Here is a 17,421-nt window from a genome sequence, read left to right as displayed (position 1 = left end):
TGCGCTCATAACCATAGATGTATTTCCTCGATGTACAAGTAAAAAGCATCTACGGTAATGTGTGAACCTCCACGTTAGACATGTGAGAATTGCAGTAAATCCAATGTCACCCCAGAGCATTAGTGTGACCTTAATCCCCATATCTCCTATCAGTTTCTACCTTACTTTAACCCAAGGTTGAAATTTTATCGTTATCTTCTTACCAAAAACCCTATTTTTCCAAAACCAGCAATCTTCAAGCTATTCAACATTTCTCTTAAAGCAACTTTAATCTTATCTCCTATCCATCATTTTTCATCTTAACTTTAACCCATAGTTAAAAACTCTAGATTTTTCCTTCCCAAATTCCATCATTTTATACTTAAAAAATAAATAAATCATCTTGTCCATGGGGGGGTTTGAAGGTTAAAGTAAATAGAATCTAATGGGGGGTTATATCTTAACCAAAGATGTTAGCGTTTAGGGCTAGAGGTTGAAGACGATGGGCATTTGGGTCTTTTTCTGTTAGCATAGTGCAACAATAAATTCTACATTTGTTTTTTTTTATTCTGGACTCATAATAATCTCCACAAAAAAAAAAAAAACAAAAAAGAGACTAAAGAAGAAGTCAGAGCAACAAACAGAAGTCTATCATAGATTGGCAGGTGAAGATCATTAGTCAGGGATAAGGACCATCCAATACCACACTATACTAAACTAGGAAGCTTAGATTGGACAGTTGAGATCATTTTGTAGGCATCAAAACCAACCATACAGGTTGGAAAAGGGGTTCTTCTTCCCATCCTGTGCCCTAGTTCACAAGTTCATACACCATGAAAATTCGAGACAGGAAATGAGAATAGAATACGGGGATGTCATTAAAAGAAAATTGTGGATGCAAAATGTTTCGATCAAAATTCGTGAAAACTATTCAGAATCCAATTTGATTATGTATAGAAAGACATTGTATATATTCAAAATATAATATAATTTATATGTTCTCACGTACAATCAAAGATCGAATTGCAAATGATCATTCTGAGAACCAATCCAATAATCACAAAGCACGTGTGGTTCTAGTAAAGGAAAATGTTGAACATAGATTTTAGAATCTATTTGATAAAGACACAATTGAGATAAAACTAAACAACAATGAGAGCAAAAATAGAGAGACAACCTGCGGAAACTTCTATTAACTGCAACCGTGGTGGGAAAGAAAGAAACTCGAGCCTAATTCAGGATCCTTGCAACAATTCCCTAATATCATATCCTTGAAGCTGCAAGCACACACATGAATAGAGTTTTAGAACTAATTAGACACTAGCATGGGAGAACAGTTACTTTCATGTTGATTGCCTTCCGCGGCTACATGGCGTGAAACGATGCAGAAGTATCAAGCCAGACCATCCAATTGTTTAGCCACACAACATTAGAGATCTTGCGGCCCAGAAATGTGACAAATCAGATAATTTATGCCTTTAATTAAATTATCTTTTCTTCAAAATAAGTGATTCTTCAAATTAGAGATTTGGATACATGAGCACAAGTGCTAGGTTCAAACCCCTTGAACTCATACTTCTTATGCTAACTATAAATAATTAACAATATTCTTGTACTAACTATAAAACTGCTTTTAATGATATATATATATAGAATAATGATTTTCTGACGCCCCCATACGCCCCATGACATGGCATGTGTCAGAATCATAAATTCTTTTCCTCAGGATACACAACTGCACATATTTATGGGGATGTACAGTTGTGTATCCCGAGGGTAAAAAATCTATGGTTCTAGCCCATGCCACGTCAGGGGGAGTGTGTCAAATGGGGCGTCAGATGTATACTATTTTCCTGACGTGCTAAAACCAGTGATCAAAACCACCATTCAGGCATCACTTTTCAACAAATTTACACCCAGAAATGAATGTGATTGTTTTACCTGGATGAATGTGAGAAGCAAGATGATCCCCGAGTTCCAGAGTGCATGTATTGTGATCGGAGTAAGAAGATTATGAGTTTGAGCATATGAGAATCCCAACGCGATCCCTGCATGAATTGTGAATTATGTTGGTTCCTTTGGAGAGTGGACAACAAAGTCAAAACTTGATCTGCATGTTTCTTCCAAGGCCAACGTTTGAGCTTCTTGTAGTTGGCACACTTTGCCTTTTGTTCAAGAGGGTAGATGATATGGACTTCTTACCTTTTGAGATTATTTAGGACCTTTGAAAGGAAATAAAATATGATTGTCTTAAAGGAAAGGAAGAGAGGACTTGTATGTTAATGCCAATGAAATTAAAGCAAATTTGTATCAATGGTCTAGCCTATATAGGGACTGCAAGGGTTTTGTTTTTGTTTTTCTTTTTTCTCTCAAAATCCTTTGCTTGCAATAAATTCTATACTATTCACAAAAAAACCTTCCTACAATTACTATAATTTTTCTACAGCTACCATTTAAAAGAAAATTAAGAAATTTACGAAGAAATTAATTAGATCTCTGCTTCTTAGAACATGAACAACCGAGAGAATTAGTCAAGTGTGCCGAATTCAAGGATGTAACTGAAGAGCACAAGAAAGCACTAAAGGATTCATTTTGCATAATATAGAGGTTTTGAGAAACTTGAGCAAGAAAGCATTCAATCCCCCCAATATATTTCTCTAACCATAATTATTTGGAGTCTTTGATGCTGATTACCCCTGACAACACTTCATGAATTCCTCTATTAAACTACCTTAGTGTTACTGTTGACATTCAACCATGACTGAGCTTTATATCTTAAACTCAAGATCCAAATAACCTCATTGAATCAAATCCAAGTACTCTGTAAATCAACAAAAAGGACACAAACAAGTCGGACCCACTTTTCCCAGCTTTAACTTAAATCTCCAAGTTTGGACTCCAAGGACTAAGGACTTGGTAAGAAATATATCTTGTTAACCATTATGGTAATTGATATCTCCTCTTGATCTGGACATATTGGACAAACATGCAAGACAAATACTGTCATTTGCTAAGGGATAAAAACTTATTTCTATTAACTGGAGTTTGAAATCTTTATCAACCAGTATGCACATGGTAATATATATTCAACTCTATCAATTAACTATATGAGAAAAAAAAATATGTTGCATCTGTTGGGATTGTTGTTTAAGATGACTACAAAACAAATGAAGAAGCATTACCTAGTACAAAGAGTTGGGGAAACTCTCCAGGAGTGAGATGGGCAAGTGCAAATACTGCAGCACTTAAAACAACAGAAACTGGAGTAGGGAACCTGAGAAAATAATGGAATAAACATGAGAACACAAAACCGAGGTAAATGCCATTTTGGTCAAGGTGGTATCATCTCACCGACACAAATGTTTCTTCTTCTTTTTTTGTGGGGTGGGGGGGGGCATGTAAGGATATGTCTGGATCAGTATTCCCACTATTCAGCATTAAAAAGAATCTTCATACTCATTACTCAAAAGAAATTTTACCATTTAGTAAGGGACGCCATCAGAAAGCCTCGAAACACAGTTTCCTCTAGTAGTGGCGCCAACACACCAGTGATGCCTACTAGAAAGGCAGTGCTATGTCCAACAACAACAATAAATTATCATTAGTATCAAACTCAACAAGGAAAGTATCTTTAGGCAGATTAGATTTGCAATTTGACAGACACAACATGGTTACAAGATGAATATGATTTTTAATGCAGTACCTTATACCCGAGGAGCCAATCAAAGGTAGCAAGAGAACTAGAGCATCAGTCTGGAAGAGATTTACAAATAGCAAGTAAAGCACTCGTGAATAAAATAGCATAAAGCACAGAAAAGTGGGAAAAATTCATCAAAATGTTAAAAGACAACATGATGAATTGTGGATCGAGGAAGTGATAAAATATTTGAAGAGATAGGCCAAAATAACTTAATATTGGGGCCAGCCCGAATGATGCTAACTATGATGATGCTGTAAATAACAATTAGAACAAAAAGAAATCGATATCATCTTGATTGATGCATTACAAGACATATTGAGACAAACCCCAGACTTTCCTACAATATATCTCATTCTGATCACCGCCAAGACCTGATGTTGAACCATGTCATCAACTACCTAATAGTAAAGAGATCAAATATGTATCAAGTTTCTAAATGATATTTCCATAACTAACCTCTCGTTGTGGATTTTCGCTGCTAAACAAGGCCATAGAAGCTCCTAGTAACGCAATAGCAGCAAAGGCGCCAATAAGACCAACTCCCGCCCACAAAAGCCACCCGTTCTGTAGATTGAAAGGTTCCTTCAATTCTGAAACATCCTATGTGAAGTCAACACATTGCTCTTCTCTTCTAAAAGGGTAAAAACAACCCATAACAAACCAAAAGTCTACAGAGGACATGTAAGATAATTATTTTTATTTTTGATAACAAATGAAAGTAAAACCAGACGATTCCTCCATTGACAGCCTAAAAAACTACAAGTCATCTGTCAATGGCTATGAACCTCTTGAAAAGTATTTCTAATTGTTAGGCGAGAATCAAAGGGTAAAAAAAAAAGTATTCATGCATGTACCATAGCGGAAAACATCATCCGGAAGTGGTTGAAAGGTGTTGGTGAGACTGTACACAATTCCCAATACAACTGCAGTGGCAATGCTGCACAGAAATTATTGAAGATATTAAAGAAGAGAGAAATGATTTTGGCCTTGCAAAGTCCAACAATGGAACTTGAGAAAGAATCAACAAGAAAATCTAGGATAACCACCTCTGCTAGACTATAAGGACACAATAGCATAGTAGTACATTTTTTGTGTGTGATGTGAGTTGCAGTAATCATGATTGCCACCTAGAATTTCTTGCACCCATAAATCTGGACAAAATTTATGATTATAACCATCCATTCCACCGATCTTTCAGATGGACAGAATGAACATAACAAATACTCCAGAACAAGATCAACAGAACACATGGTTAGTAGATTACTATTATCTTGTGCCTTTCTTGGGTAATATATCCCGCAAGTAGACAGTCTTAAATTCTATTTCCCAGTTATATTAGATTTCCAAAAACAAAAGAAAAAAAGAAAAAAAAAACAACTGAGACTACAATTCAACGTGAAAAAGAACCAAGGACAGAGATCCATACGCTTGGTCCACGAACAATATTTCCGCCTTCTCATCTAAACTTAATTCTCCGATCTGCAGTCCTAGATATGGTATAATTGCTGTCTCTACCAATCCTGTCAAAACAAAACTGCCTGAACAAACATCAGTTTGACTCAAGGATTAAGAATTAGATATCCCTCCAATATAAAAAATAGTAGATAAAAAAATTCAGAGTTTCAAAAAAAATAAAAGCATTTATGGTGCAAGAAAGTAAACAACCATCATTAAAGCCTAGTTCCAAAAATTGGGGTCAGCTAAACAAATCTTATTTCTCAGTACATTCCTATCTAAAGCCATAATCTTATATTAGTATCCACTTTTACTACCTTAATCCTGTTGAGTGTATATTTTCCTCCACTCTCGGGTGTGTCATACCCCAATTAAGCCCTGTGACCCTCTTATATTCATAGTTTTCCCCCTCTTCAACAGATCAGTCTTTTGGAGTAGTGGGTTGGTTAACATGGTATCAGAGTGCAAGTTTCGTATAGGTCATGGGTTCAATTCTTTCCACCCTTATGAGGTGAGGGTGAGGGTTGAGTGTATATTTTCCTCCACTCTTGGGTGTGTCATACCCAAGTTGAGCTCTGTGACCCTCTTATATTCATAGTTCTCCCCCTCTCCAACAGATCAGTCTTTTAGAGTAGTTGGTTAGTTAACAAATCCATGTCCATTTTGGTCTACCTCTCACGTTTTTAGAACCTTGACAATTATTGGTCTTTGTTGGACATGACCAAATCATCTCAATCAACATTCCTTTAATTTATCACCCTAAACATCCAAATGCAAACCTTTTTTTTTCTTGGATCAAAAAAGAAATTTCTTTGTAGCTAAAAGGATCACCGTTAATCACAACATAGATCATAAAATAAAAATTACTGTGTTGCGCTTCAAAATGAAAACTTGGCAATTATAGGGAAAAGCACCTTAATCCACACGCAAAGATGGTGAGGATAACTGTTTGCCATTTCCATGGGATGTCCCAGCGCTTGAAGATTGGCCAATCCAATCCAGTTTCCTGAACAAATGCAAGAACATATGTCAATTTTAAAGATAATTTTTAAGTTTATTTCAAAATAAATACTGGTGTCCTCCGAGAAATTATATGATTTGATTTGTCTCAATCATCCAAGGAGATTAAAAGAAAGCTTTAAAAAAAAAAATTAAATCTGAATTCAACTAAAAGATTCCATTTTCCAGTCAATAAATAAAATCAAGAGGGAAAAAAAAAGAGTGATATTTCTAAACTTAGCTGCTCAAATTCCCTTCTAAAAACAAAATCAAACTGAAAACTCGAAAAAAAAAAAAAAAAAAAAAACTCAAAATCATTAAATATCAATCTTTGAATCGCACACCTTTACTTGAAAATCAGTCCGAGAATCTTCTTTTTTTCTGTTAAAGCAGATCGAACAGAATCCTCTCTCAGAAACGAAAGATTTCTTCGTGAATGGAAATGCGACAACTTGGTTCGATTGGTGGAACGAGAAACGGATAGGAAAGTTAGGGTTTTTTCTGAAAAGAAACGCATGACTTCGTGTCGAAGAAGAGAGCTTTGGTAAAGAAGAGAAGGTGAGGAGTGAAGATTGAATGGGAGATGAAGTTGTTAAAGCAGACATTGTTGAACTCGAATTGGCGCGAAATGCAGCTAAGAACACAATTACCCTCACAGACTTGCTCGCGACTCGGCAGAGGTGTAGAAGATAAGGAGTGCCTTTGAAAAACCGTTTTTTCGGATCGTATCGGCGCCCACGGAAAGTCGGAAACTGAGTTGGTTGGACGAGTCAAGTCCTTCAAATAAATATGTATTACTTTTAAATATTTCTTCCATTCCTTAATAAATTATAGGGGAAATTTAAAAAAAAAAAATTAAATAAAATATTATTTTTAATAAATATAATCATTTTTTCATAATTACAAAAAACAAATCTTAGAACAACCATTGAAGAATCATTTTTAACAAATTAAAAGAGAATCCTATGAAAAACGAGAGTAGAAATGTAGTTTTTCAAATTATAATGAAAAACTTAAATAGAAATTTTTTTTAATAATTTAATATATGAATGAGTATACTATAATATAAAGTAATAGATTAATTTTATTTTACTATTTTTAAATTTTATTTTATCATTTAATAAGATTTAATATTTTTTAAATATACAAAATATGTATTTTAATGGCTAACTCGACTGATAAATTTATTGAAAAAAGTTTTATTTTGAAAAACTAAACTTGAATTAAAGTTTTTCATGCAAACTCAAAAAATCTATAATTGGAGTATAGGTTTTTTACTATGGTAACTTGAAAAACTACAATATTGCTTTTCATAGGATTGTTAAAAATGACTTTTCAATGACTACTCAAGATTTGTTTTTGTAATTTTAAAATTTTTATTATTTTTATTAAAAATAATATTATATTTAGATTTTATTTTTGAAAACTTTCCTTAAATTATATATACGCTCATCATTTAGTATCGACCTTATTAACAATTCAGAATACGACAAAAATTCGATCGATGGAAAATTCAAGCTATATGCCATTTTGGATTACAAAAATCCAAACATTCGTTAAAACGGAAATGTGTGGCATATATTTTTTACATGTTTTATGTGTCTTACATTGGTACACTAAATCAACCTATATACTAATATAATTTCCATAATCCAATGTTGTCAAGTTAGGAAATTTTCATCATGTTAGTCATGACTCCATAATCTAGAACACGTGGCATACATGTAATAAATTATCACTTCCTGCTCCACTTAGACAATTTATCAAACAATTATGGTGATTTAATTATAAATTTAAAATTTCAATAAAAGTTTACTATATTCTAGTAACATTCTTAATTATATAATTCTTTGAACAATCAAAAGCATCTAAACTTAATTAAAAAAATTACAACATAGATTTCAAGTAACCATCGAAAAAATTCAGGACAATACATACATATATATATATATATATATATGGGACGGTTCGAGGGACGTGCTGAAAACCAGCTGAAAAATAGATGTTTGAGAGACGTTAGATCTACGAAAACGGACGACGCAGATTGTGCAACGTCATTTTCAACTAAAGAAACTCCGTTTATTTTATTTACAAAAAACTCCCTCCTCTTTTTTGTTTTTTTAACTACCTCAATTTTTCTATTTTTTTAACTAAATCTAACAACTCTGTTATGTTCATCTTTATCTCAACAAACCCTTTGAGACTTCAGTCATCTCTCTTCTCTATTCATCTTCGTCTCGAAGTCTTTCCTTGATACATGGCCGATCCACCGTGCACGCCATTTTGAGGCTGCTGGGACAACAAATAAGACTTTCAATGGTGATAATCTGGTTTCAAGAGAGCTTGGGACTTGTGGCTCTTGGCCATCCGTTGGCTCTTGGTCTGGTTTTGGATATGGCCTAGTACACAATAGAACTGCAATTACGGTGAAAGGAGAAGATGTTTCATGGCTTAAGGTGGGCTCTTCAAACACATATGTGCCCTCAAGAGATGATTTTGGCTACATCTTGATGTTAAAATCTGTAGCTGTAGATTGCAAACAGGGAAATCCTTTTGCCCCAGTACATTTCATAGTCACTGATTGTGTAATCAATGCACCTATCCCTCGTCCTCACGGCATGATCCAAATTGGGCCGTTGGAGGGCTGTAGGAACTTCAGATCGGAAACGCCGTCTTCTGTTGCTGGAACGTTTAGTGTGCTATCCTACAACATCCTTTTTGATTTGTATACTTCTCAGACGATGTTTAGTTATTGCCCCACATGGGCGCTTACATAGGAATACCGTCGTGAAAATTTGCTCCGTGAGATCACTAGATATAAAGCAGATAACCTTTGTCTTTAGGCGGTGAATTTCTTTATTGCTATTGCTTTCTTAATTAGTTGACACTGGGGCCTAGTCCTGCACTGAAACATCAACAATGGGTTTTCAGTTGAGAGTTCGTCTATCGAGAGAGAAAACGAAAAAACAAAGATCGTTAGTTTAAAAAAAAAAAAATTTGAAAAAACAAAGAAGAAGAGGGAGTTTTTTGTAAATAAAAGAAACGGAGTTTCTTTAGTTGAAAATGACGTTGCACAATCTGCGCCGTTCGTTTTCGTAGATCTAACGTCTCTCAAATATCTGTTTTTCAGCTGGTTTTCAGCACGTCCCTCGAACCGTCCCCATATATATATATATATATATATATATATATATATATATATATGGGATGGTTCAGCAACCCTAAAGTTTGCCAAGTTTGGTGCCAAACATTTTTCAAAATATGGGTTAGAAGCTTTGGAATGAGCTGATTTTTTGTGAGGATGATCTCTATGATGAGGAGATCATCCTCACCAAAAATCAGCATATTCCAAAACTTCTAATCCCATCAAAAGTGATTTACAAAAATTGGACGGTCCACGATTCTTCAACTTGTAAACTAGGGTTAGAAGTTTCAAAATGAGCTGATTTTTTGTGAGGATGATCTCTTCACCGTAGAGATCATCCTCACAAAAAATCAGCCTATTCCAAAACTTCTAACCCCATCACAAGTGATTTACAAAAAATGTTTGGCACCAAACTGGCAAACTTTAGGGCTGCTGAACCGCTCCCATATATATATATATATATATATTCATCCCTTGAACTTGAATGAATGAGAAAGAACGAGAGAAAAATCTCTACTCCCGTTATTAAAAGAAAGAAAAATATAAATTGAGAATCAATAAATATATATATAAAGAGTTGCACAGATCAATTTGATTTTAGTTTTTCTCTACGAAGTTGCAGAGATCGATTGGATTTCAAATCTTATTTGCTTTCAAGTCTAGCTTTTTTAGTTTCTTTTGATCGATTTGCCAAAGAGAGAGTGAGAGAGAGACCTGCTTGAATGGATCATTGGCTAGTGGAGACAATGGGGAGATTGAGAAGTCCAACCAATGGAGGAGACTAGAACTTTGTTAATAACTTAGGTTAATGTCTTTTTTTTTAAAGTCAAATATTATAATATTCATAAAAATTTGTTTGAATCATTTTCTTGTTATAATACGCGAAATTTTTTAATCATTTAAGTATTCGAAAAAAATATTATTTTTATTGCAATGACAAAGACAAAAATCATGAATTTTTCATGAATAAAACGATAAATTGCTAACAAGGGTATCAATTGCACTTCTACGTGACAAAATTTGTTCAATTTACTCTAACAAGGAATATTACTCCAATACTAAAGATAAATCATCCATCGTAAATAAGAGCTCACGAGTTACGCCCCTTTTGTAAATTATGAATCTTTGAACATAAAATCTAGAGTTTACGAAGTTTTAGAAAAATAATGCAACTTTTTAATTTTGCAGTGCAATGGTAAGAGTGGGGTGTAAGTGTTTTTCCCCCCAAAATGATGGAGTGCAATTGATACTAAGTGATGTGCAACTAGTTGATCCTTAAAATAATGAAATTAATATTTATAAAAATACATCTAGATCTTAGAAATTATGAATATATTTCACTATCTAAAAATCTATTTGTAGACGTCTTTTTCAGGTATATTCTTATCACCTCAAACAATGGCTTGTTCTTTCCTTCACGCAATGTTGAGGCACCGATGTGTTCCTGCTAAAAGTTCTTCAACATTCAAATTAGTGTTGAACTAGAACTTTAACAACATGATATTCTGTAAAGTCCATTATCCAAAAGTTCATTCTCTAACGGTCCTCTCCCCTCTTATAGGAGTCCTCACTTCCTATTTATGTTTTGTGACATGAACTCATTTTCGAAATTAGGGTGATTTTTGGAGTAGTCTTTCTTCCAAATCCAAGAATCAATTAGTGGAAGGAGTTCTTAATAGGAAGGTCATGATTTAATCCAATTTCTACCATATAGATCATCCAACGTTGGAAAATTCAGTTAAAAAAAGAAGGTGAGAAAAGATTTTGTTTTAAATTTATTATTATTATTTAGGTGAGGGCATATTGAAAGAAAAACTTAAATGAGTATTTATAAAGGGATTAAATCATGAAACCTATTTACTCGTCTCGCCCTCTTTACAACTTTCACCCAACATTCCCTAACGACTTTGATTTGGCTTCCTCCTCCAATTCTTATTTCTCTTCCTTTTCATTTTCGTTTTCCTTCTTCTTTGAATGTACATAAATTTTAACTACGATTTCAACAAGGGTTTCATGGTAAAAGAAACAATACCCTTAGAGTTTGCAAAATAAGTTATAATGATTGTGGAAATCTCAACTCATAATTTATCAGTTGTTAGAAAATCTCGATAGTGAAAAAAAATATAATTTCAAACCAAGTTTCATTCGATAGGTCAATTCACCAAAATGGATTTAGTATGAACCTATCGAATCTATCTAAAAGAATTTAGTATGCTCCTACAGTGTGTCAATTGGTAGGTTTCTATCGAATACTTTTAGGTAAATTCAATAGGATCCTACTGAGTCATAACGTAAATTTTTAGTAACTTCTTATCGAACAAAATATTTCTATCTTACAAAAAATTAATTAAAATTTTTTTTTTTTTTAAGTGGATGTGTAATTTCTTGATTTATTAGGAAATAGCAGTTAAGTGGGTGAGAAGAGCAAAAAAGTGGGTGCAAATAGTCCAGCTCATTTATAAAGAAGTCCCTGTATAAGGATCCATTAAGCAATTTTCCTAATTTGTACGTGTTAAATCGAATCCGAATTCCAATTTCCTATTTCCAAAGCGTATTTCAAGAACGGAAGCACTTCTCGCCAAGTCCCAAGCTTTCTTGCTGAAAACGCTTTGTGTGTGTTTGTAGAACTCCAATCCCAAAATCCGAAATACAGAGAGAATGAAATCTGAAGGAACTGGAGAATGGCTGGAGAAGGCTTTGCTAGACCTCTGCAGAAATATGGAGAAGGGTTTATTTTTGGATGGCGATCTCATCTCTGGACTCGTCTCCTACTGCGAATTGGCTCCTCCACAAGACGCCCAAGAGTATCTCAACGTAATCTCTCTCTCTCTCTCTACTTCTGTGTTCTTTCTTTGTTTACTAAATCCATATAGCTTCATGGGCTTCTTTTTTGGTTGTCTTCACGTACTGTATTTTGGTTGATTTAGTGTGATTAGAGTCTCCATTTCGTTATTTATGAGATTTAACTTTGTATTTCCATTGCAAACCCCCGTTGATTTCCCCCTCCATTAAACTATGGAAATTGCTTCTTGAGGCCCTTATTTTCTTGTTGTAGTTATGGATAAATATTATATTGGTAAAAAAATGGATAGAGATTTGTTATATATCTTTTTTGATAGATCTCCTTGCATTTCCCCATTGCTTTGGAAATTGAGGTGAAATTGCCTGAAAATGCTTGGTTTTGGTGTGTGGAGAAATTTAGTTAATGGGGTCTCCTAATTTTCTTCAATTTCCAGTGAACCATTTAAAAACTTGCCTGAAAGTTCGTAAGTCCTTTGATAGGGGTTATCTTGATTTTCAAAATCCTTTTCAGAAACTCGATACAAATTCACATTAATCACATTGGACTTTTGTGCCTGATTTCCCCATTTTCTCATAATTTATATATTCTTTTATTCTTTCATTAGTTATTGGTTTTTGAAAGTCCACAATGAACTTGGTGAATTTCCCTCGAAAAGTAGTAGGGTATCTATTCTCTTGTTTGCAATTGTTGACGTTAAGAGATTTACTTTTATTCTTCTAGAGTTAATTTTGGGTGGCTTAAGTGGAGAAGCAATTTTGAGTATTGTAGAGGTCGATTTTGTGATAAATCGACCTCGATCACGATTCCATCATTAAATCCACAAAAAAATATAACAAGCATGGGAAAATAATCAATACAAAGGTTTTTTTACGTGGTTCGGCAAACGTGCCTACGTCCATGGGCTTGGGGAGCCTTTTTACTATAAATTTGAGTTTTTTACACGTGAGAAGAATATTCTTAAATTGAGATTCTTCTTTAATAAGATAAAGCCATATTCAAACAATGCTACGTGTCTGCCTCGGGATGCATGTTAATGGTGTAAATGAACGGTCAAGATGGGAAATGGTTTTATCCCTCTACAAGTGGTATGTGGTCGATATTTATTGATCAAACTAAAGGAAAAAATTTTACATGACGGCAATAAAACCAACTATAATTATGAAGTGAGTTTAGTGAAGAAGCGATTACGAGAATTATGTGGTTGGCAGGCATTGATAAAACTAAAAGGGAAATTTTACATGAAAATAGTGAAACTAACTATTATTTATGGAGTCGAATGCTGATAATCAAGAAACAACATGTTTATAGAATGATCCTAGCGGAGAGGAGGATTTTAAGACTAGAAATATAAAATTAGTATTGATTACATTTCAAGGGAATCTATAGGTAGTGAATACCCTACTATAGGAGATAAAATATTGGAAAGTCGATTGAGATGATTTGGGCAAGAACAACAGAGATCAATGATAACACTAGTGATAAGGTGAGTTTTGTTGAAATGTGAAGGCTCTAAAAAGGAAAGAGGGTGGTCGAAAATGATGCAGATTGAAGTAGTAAAAGAAAGAGTTGAAAACACATGCCTTGACAGAAGGATATAACTCTAGATAGAGTTCACTGGAAAGATAAAATTTATAATGACGATTTGAAACATATAGTTTATAGTTCATTTCTTTGGGGGTTTATTTTGGCTGAAATGCATTAGAATGATGTGTTCAAGGTCTAGTTTTCTTGGCTTAGTGATGGGTGGGCTTTCAGTATTCCGAAATTTCCAAAAGTTCTGATGTACTTGCTTGTAATTAATTGATTTGTTTTCTTTAAGTTCCCCCTTTACTTATTATATGGTCTGGAGATAGACTCTTGATTTTTCTTTATTTATGGTGGATTGATTTTTTTGAACAATCATTTCATGCATGTTTTGTCTATCTTTGTTGGATAAAAAAAATTAATTTGATTGTTTTCTATATGTCTTCTTGTTTTTTTACAGTTCGTAAGATATGATATTTCTTGGAAATTAGTATGTCCTTCGAATTGGGGGACAGTCTAGTTGAGTTTCTCTTGGTCTACTCAATTCTCTCTTAGGAGTTTCTATTACCTATCCCTGGTTCTGTGATGCTTCCGTTAGTCTCTTGGACATCAGTGGTATCTCTTTCCTATGGCATAGTTTGTCTAGTTCATTAGCTACCTTACCACTTGATAGAATGCCCTTTAAGCATTCGGATAGGTTAGGGAACCTCATGCTTTGACTAATATCCTACATATGAATATACCATATAAATTGGTATCCTTGTGAAATCAATTTATTAGAAGAAACCTCACTTCAATTGCCCTCAAAATCAAGAATTAGAAACCTGGTTTTAGAGTGCTACGTTGAACTTGGGTTCAATATGGCTTGACCAACATTGAAAAATTGTGATACGATCTCAAGTCACTTAGTGCGTTTTGACTCAGTAATTTTTCTAGATGATAATCAAACCTTGGTCCAAGTGTCATTTCATTTTGGAATGTTTTGCCAAGTCATTAAGGTTTCGGCTGAGACTAACAAAACATTAATCCCTGAAACATCCGAAACATTGAATGTTTCAGAAATTTTTTGGAACGTCTCGAAATGTTTTGGTCTAGACCATTTCGGTTTTCTCCGAATAAAAACATTGCTTCAAAATGAGATTTAAACCTTGAATCAAGCAATTATATAAATTACACGCACGCACATGCACACACACACACACACACACACACACACATATATATATATATATATATATATATATATATATATATATATATATGTATATATATACATTTTATGATTTGCACAATTCTACCCCAAATCTTTGAGATTTTATGATTATGCATGTGACCAGGCATAGTGATAGGAACAACATTGATTTTCAAGCAATCTTTCCCTGGTGAGTTATTCTAGGTTCCCAGTGGCCAGGGCTCACCATGGGAATTATTAGTCAACATAGTGGCCTTTTTTACATTGATGGGGAATATTTTATTCTAATGGCACCCAACTTTGCATCATTTTGCATAACATGAAGACTTGTGATATATCGTTCTCCTCCCACTATTTTGGTTTTCATGTTTACATGTAAAGTATGCAATTTCTTCTGCAGAATATCATTGGCCAGGAAGCAGGTCAAAGTGTGATTGAAGAATATTTGCGAAGGAGGGGTTACACAGATATCTCCAACACCACCACAAATGTGCCAGATTCTATATTGCACGCGTATGTAAAACCACCTCCAAATGAAGGACTGATTAGTGGAAACAAAAAACAGGCTAGAGCACCCAAAGAGGTAACTTTGTCCAGTAACCCAGTGAACAAAATCCCCACTGAGAGCCCGGATTCCGGAAGCATCCGTAAAGGAATCCCTAGTAGCTCCAAAAAGAAAAAAGCTGGAAAAGCTGTTTCACTTGCTGAGGCGGCGAAGGGGACAATTGTATTCCAGCAGGGGAAACCGTGCTCATGCCAGGCCAGGCGACACAAACTGGTGAGCAATTGTTTATCGTGTGGGAAGATAGTTTGTGAACAGGAAGGTGAAGGGCCGTGTAGTTTTTGTGGGGCCCTAGTTCTGAGGGAAGGAAGCACCTATGCTGGTTTAGAAGAAACCATTCTTCCCCTATCTGATGCTGAGTCAGCAGCTGAAGCTTTTGCCAAGAGGCTTGTGGAGTATGACCGGGACTCGGCAAGCCGTACTACAGTCATAGATGACCAAAGTGACTACTATGAGATTGAAGGGAATAGCTGGCTATCAACAGAGGTATTTATTGCAGCCATGAGACCATTTGTTCAATCCTATATTACCTATCAATAAAGCTGATAACAAGGGAAGATAATCATTACCTTATGAGCCATGTCATCTTCGTCCAGACCTTGTAAAAAAATGGTGTCTTCTTGTCATTTAAGCTATTATAAATCTTGGCTAACTTTGAGCTAAGGTTCTGAATTTAGTGCCATTCAAATTTTAGCTGCTCTTTTCTTAATTATGGAAACTCTTGCATTACATATATTCCACATCTTTTCTCAGGAAAAAGAGCTTTTGAAGAAGAAACAACAGGAGATTGCAGAAGCTGAACAAGCCCGGCGAAGTAAAGTGGTCGTGACATTTGACTTGGTTGGCCGCAAGGTTGTATTCCAAAATCCTTTTCCTTTGACAAAATGGACAGAAAATTCTCAAATGAGAGTTGTGATTGGTTTTTTGTGTTCCTTGAATCTTTCATGTAATACCACTTCCATTTGGATCTTTGCAAAAATACTTTGGGATCAAAACGCTAATTTTCTTCTTTTTTATCACTCCTTATTGTTTAATTTTTTTTATCCACTCCTGCGAGACTTTATAATGATATTAAAGCCTCCACATTTAAATTCTTTTCGTTCCTTTCGTCATTTGGTAGAGATTGGAAGGTGGCACCTTGGTGAGGTGGTAAAACCACAGACAAAACCCCACCTTCATACACACACATACATGAACCATAACCCTTAACCTAATGACCCATAACAATGTCCACCATTTGTTTTTATATAAAATGATTGTCAATTTTAGAATCTGTTGATCCAATTTGTATATAAGCACAATCACAAAACAATTTCTTTTGTTACATGTAATGGATTGTAGCATTTTTAAATATCTTTATCTATTTTTTGATCCTCATGACATCTCCAACTTCTTTTTTGCTTTTGCAACTCTGAATTATAATGCTGTATCTTTGCTTACTTTGCACTAACCACGTTCTAGTTCTTGAATCATGGATAACTATTCTATGGGGAACTTTTTCAGGTGGTAATGAATGAGGATGATGCATCCGAATTAGAATCGGAGAATAGAATACTACGGCCACCGAGTGAAAGAGAAGTGAACCGGATTAAACCGAACCCAACTGTTATGGTACAACCAGTCTTTGTGGACCCTGGCCAGGGCAGGAATCCAATTAGGGGGAAACCACAGGACCACAGACCAGCTAATGGTCTATGCTTGGAAATAAGTGGAAGGGTCCAACATGATGGCAGCGAACTAAAACATTTTACGTCGGTTGGCTCTTCTGAGGGTGAATTTGATGTTAGTTTTTGGCAGGAACCTTCGATAAATGGAAGTTTGGGTGTGAAAGAAGCTCGCAAGTGTTCTCTAGATTACAGTTAAGATACGCCACTCACTTTTATTGAGAAATTTCTTGTCCTGTTGTTAAGTTTTATATTTTCTCTAAAATACTTCTTTGTTAAGTTCAAATTTAGTGTTTATGTATAAAAGTAACGATAAATTTCTATTAAGCTTGTATGAATGCTTTCAGGATTCAGGATTCAAGATTCAAGATTTTACTTTTACAGTGTCCTTAAGATGC

At 34.6% G+C, this 17,421-nt stretch overlaps 2 protein-coding genes across 2 annotated transcripts; one reads left to right on the top strand and one right to left on the bottom strand.

The window, feature by feature from the left end:
* Positions 1 to 943: 943 nt before the first annotated feature.
* LOC147399062 (uncharacterized) lies at positions 944 to 6,895 on the bottom strand. Its single transcript, XM_086448472.1, has 10 exons — positions 6,478 to 6,895; positions 6,049 to 6,140; positions 5,106 to 5,213; positions 4,534 to 4,616; positions 4,136 to 4,269; positions 3,683 to 3,732; positions 3,459 to 3,551; positions 3,162 to 3,253; positions 1,921 to 2,027; positions 944 to 1,256 (listed from the first exon to the last, which is right to left on the bottom strand). Exons 1-10 carry the CDS (start codon positions 6,736 to 6,738, stop codon positions 1,215 to 1,217), a joined length of 1,062 nt encoding a protein of 353 aa, XP_086304598.1. The 5' UTR covers positions 6,739 to 6,895; the 3' UTR covers positions 944 to 1,214.
* Positions 6,896 to 11,775: 4,880 nt separating this feature from the next.
* On the top strand, positions 11,776 to 17,384 carry LOC147399061 (transcription regulator/ zinc ion binding protein). Its single transcript, XM_086448468.1, has 4 exons — positions 11,776 to 12,092; positions 15,198 to 15,845; positions 16,113 to 16,211; positions 16,863 to 17,384. Exons 1-4 carry the CDS (start codon positions 11,937 to 11,939, stop codon positions 17,220 to 17,222), a joined length of 1,263 nt encoding a protein of 420 aa, XP_086304594.1. The 5' UTR covers positions 11,776 to 11,936; the 3' UTR covers positions 17,223 to 17,384.
* The last annotated feature ends 37 nt before the right edge of the window (positions 17,385 to 17,421 follow it).

Source organism: Akebia trifoliata, chromosome 7, assembly GCF_017979445.1.
Source record: "Akebia trifoliata isolate Shusen 1 chromosome 7, ASM1797944v1, whole genome shotgun sequence".
Taxonomy (NCBI): Eukaryota; Viridiplantae; Streptophyta; class Magnoliopsida; order Ranunculales; family Lardizabalaceae; genus Akebia; species Akebia trifoliata.
Note: the sequence above shows the minus strand (reverse complement) of the source record. Positions and strands in the feature narration are given on the sequence as shown.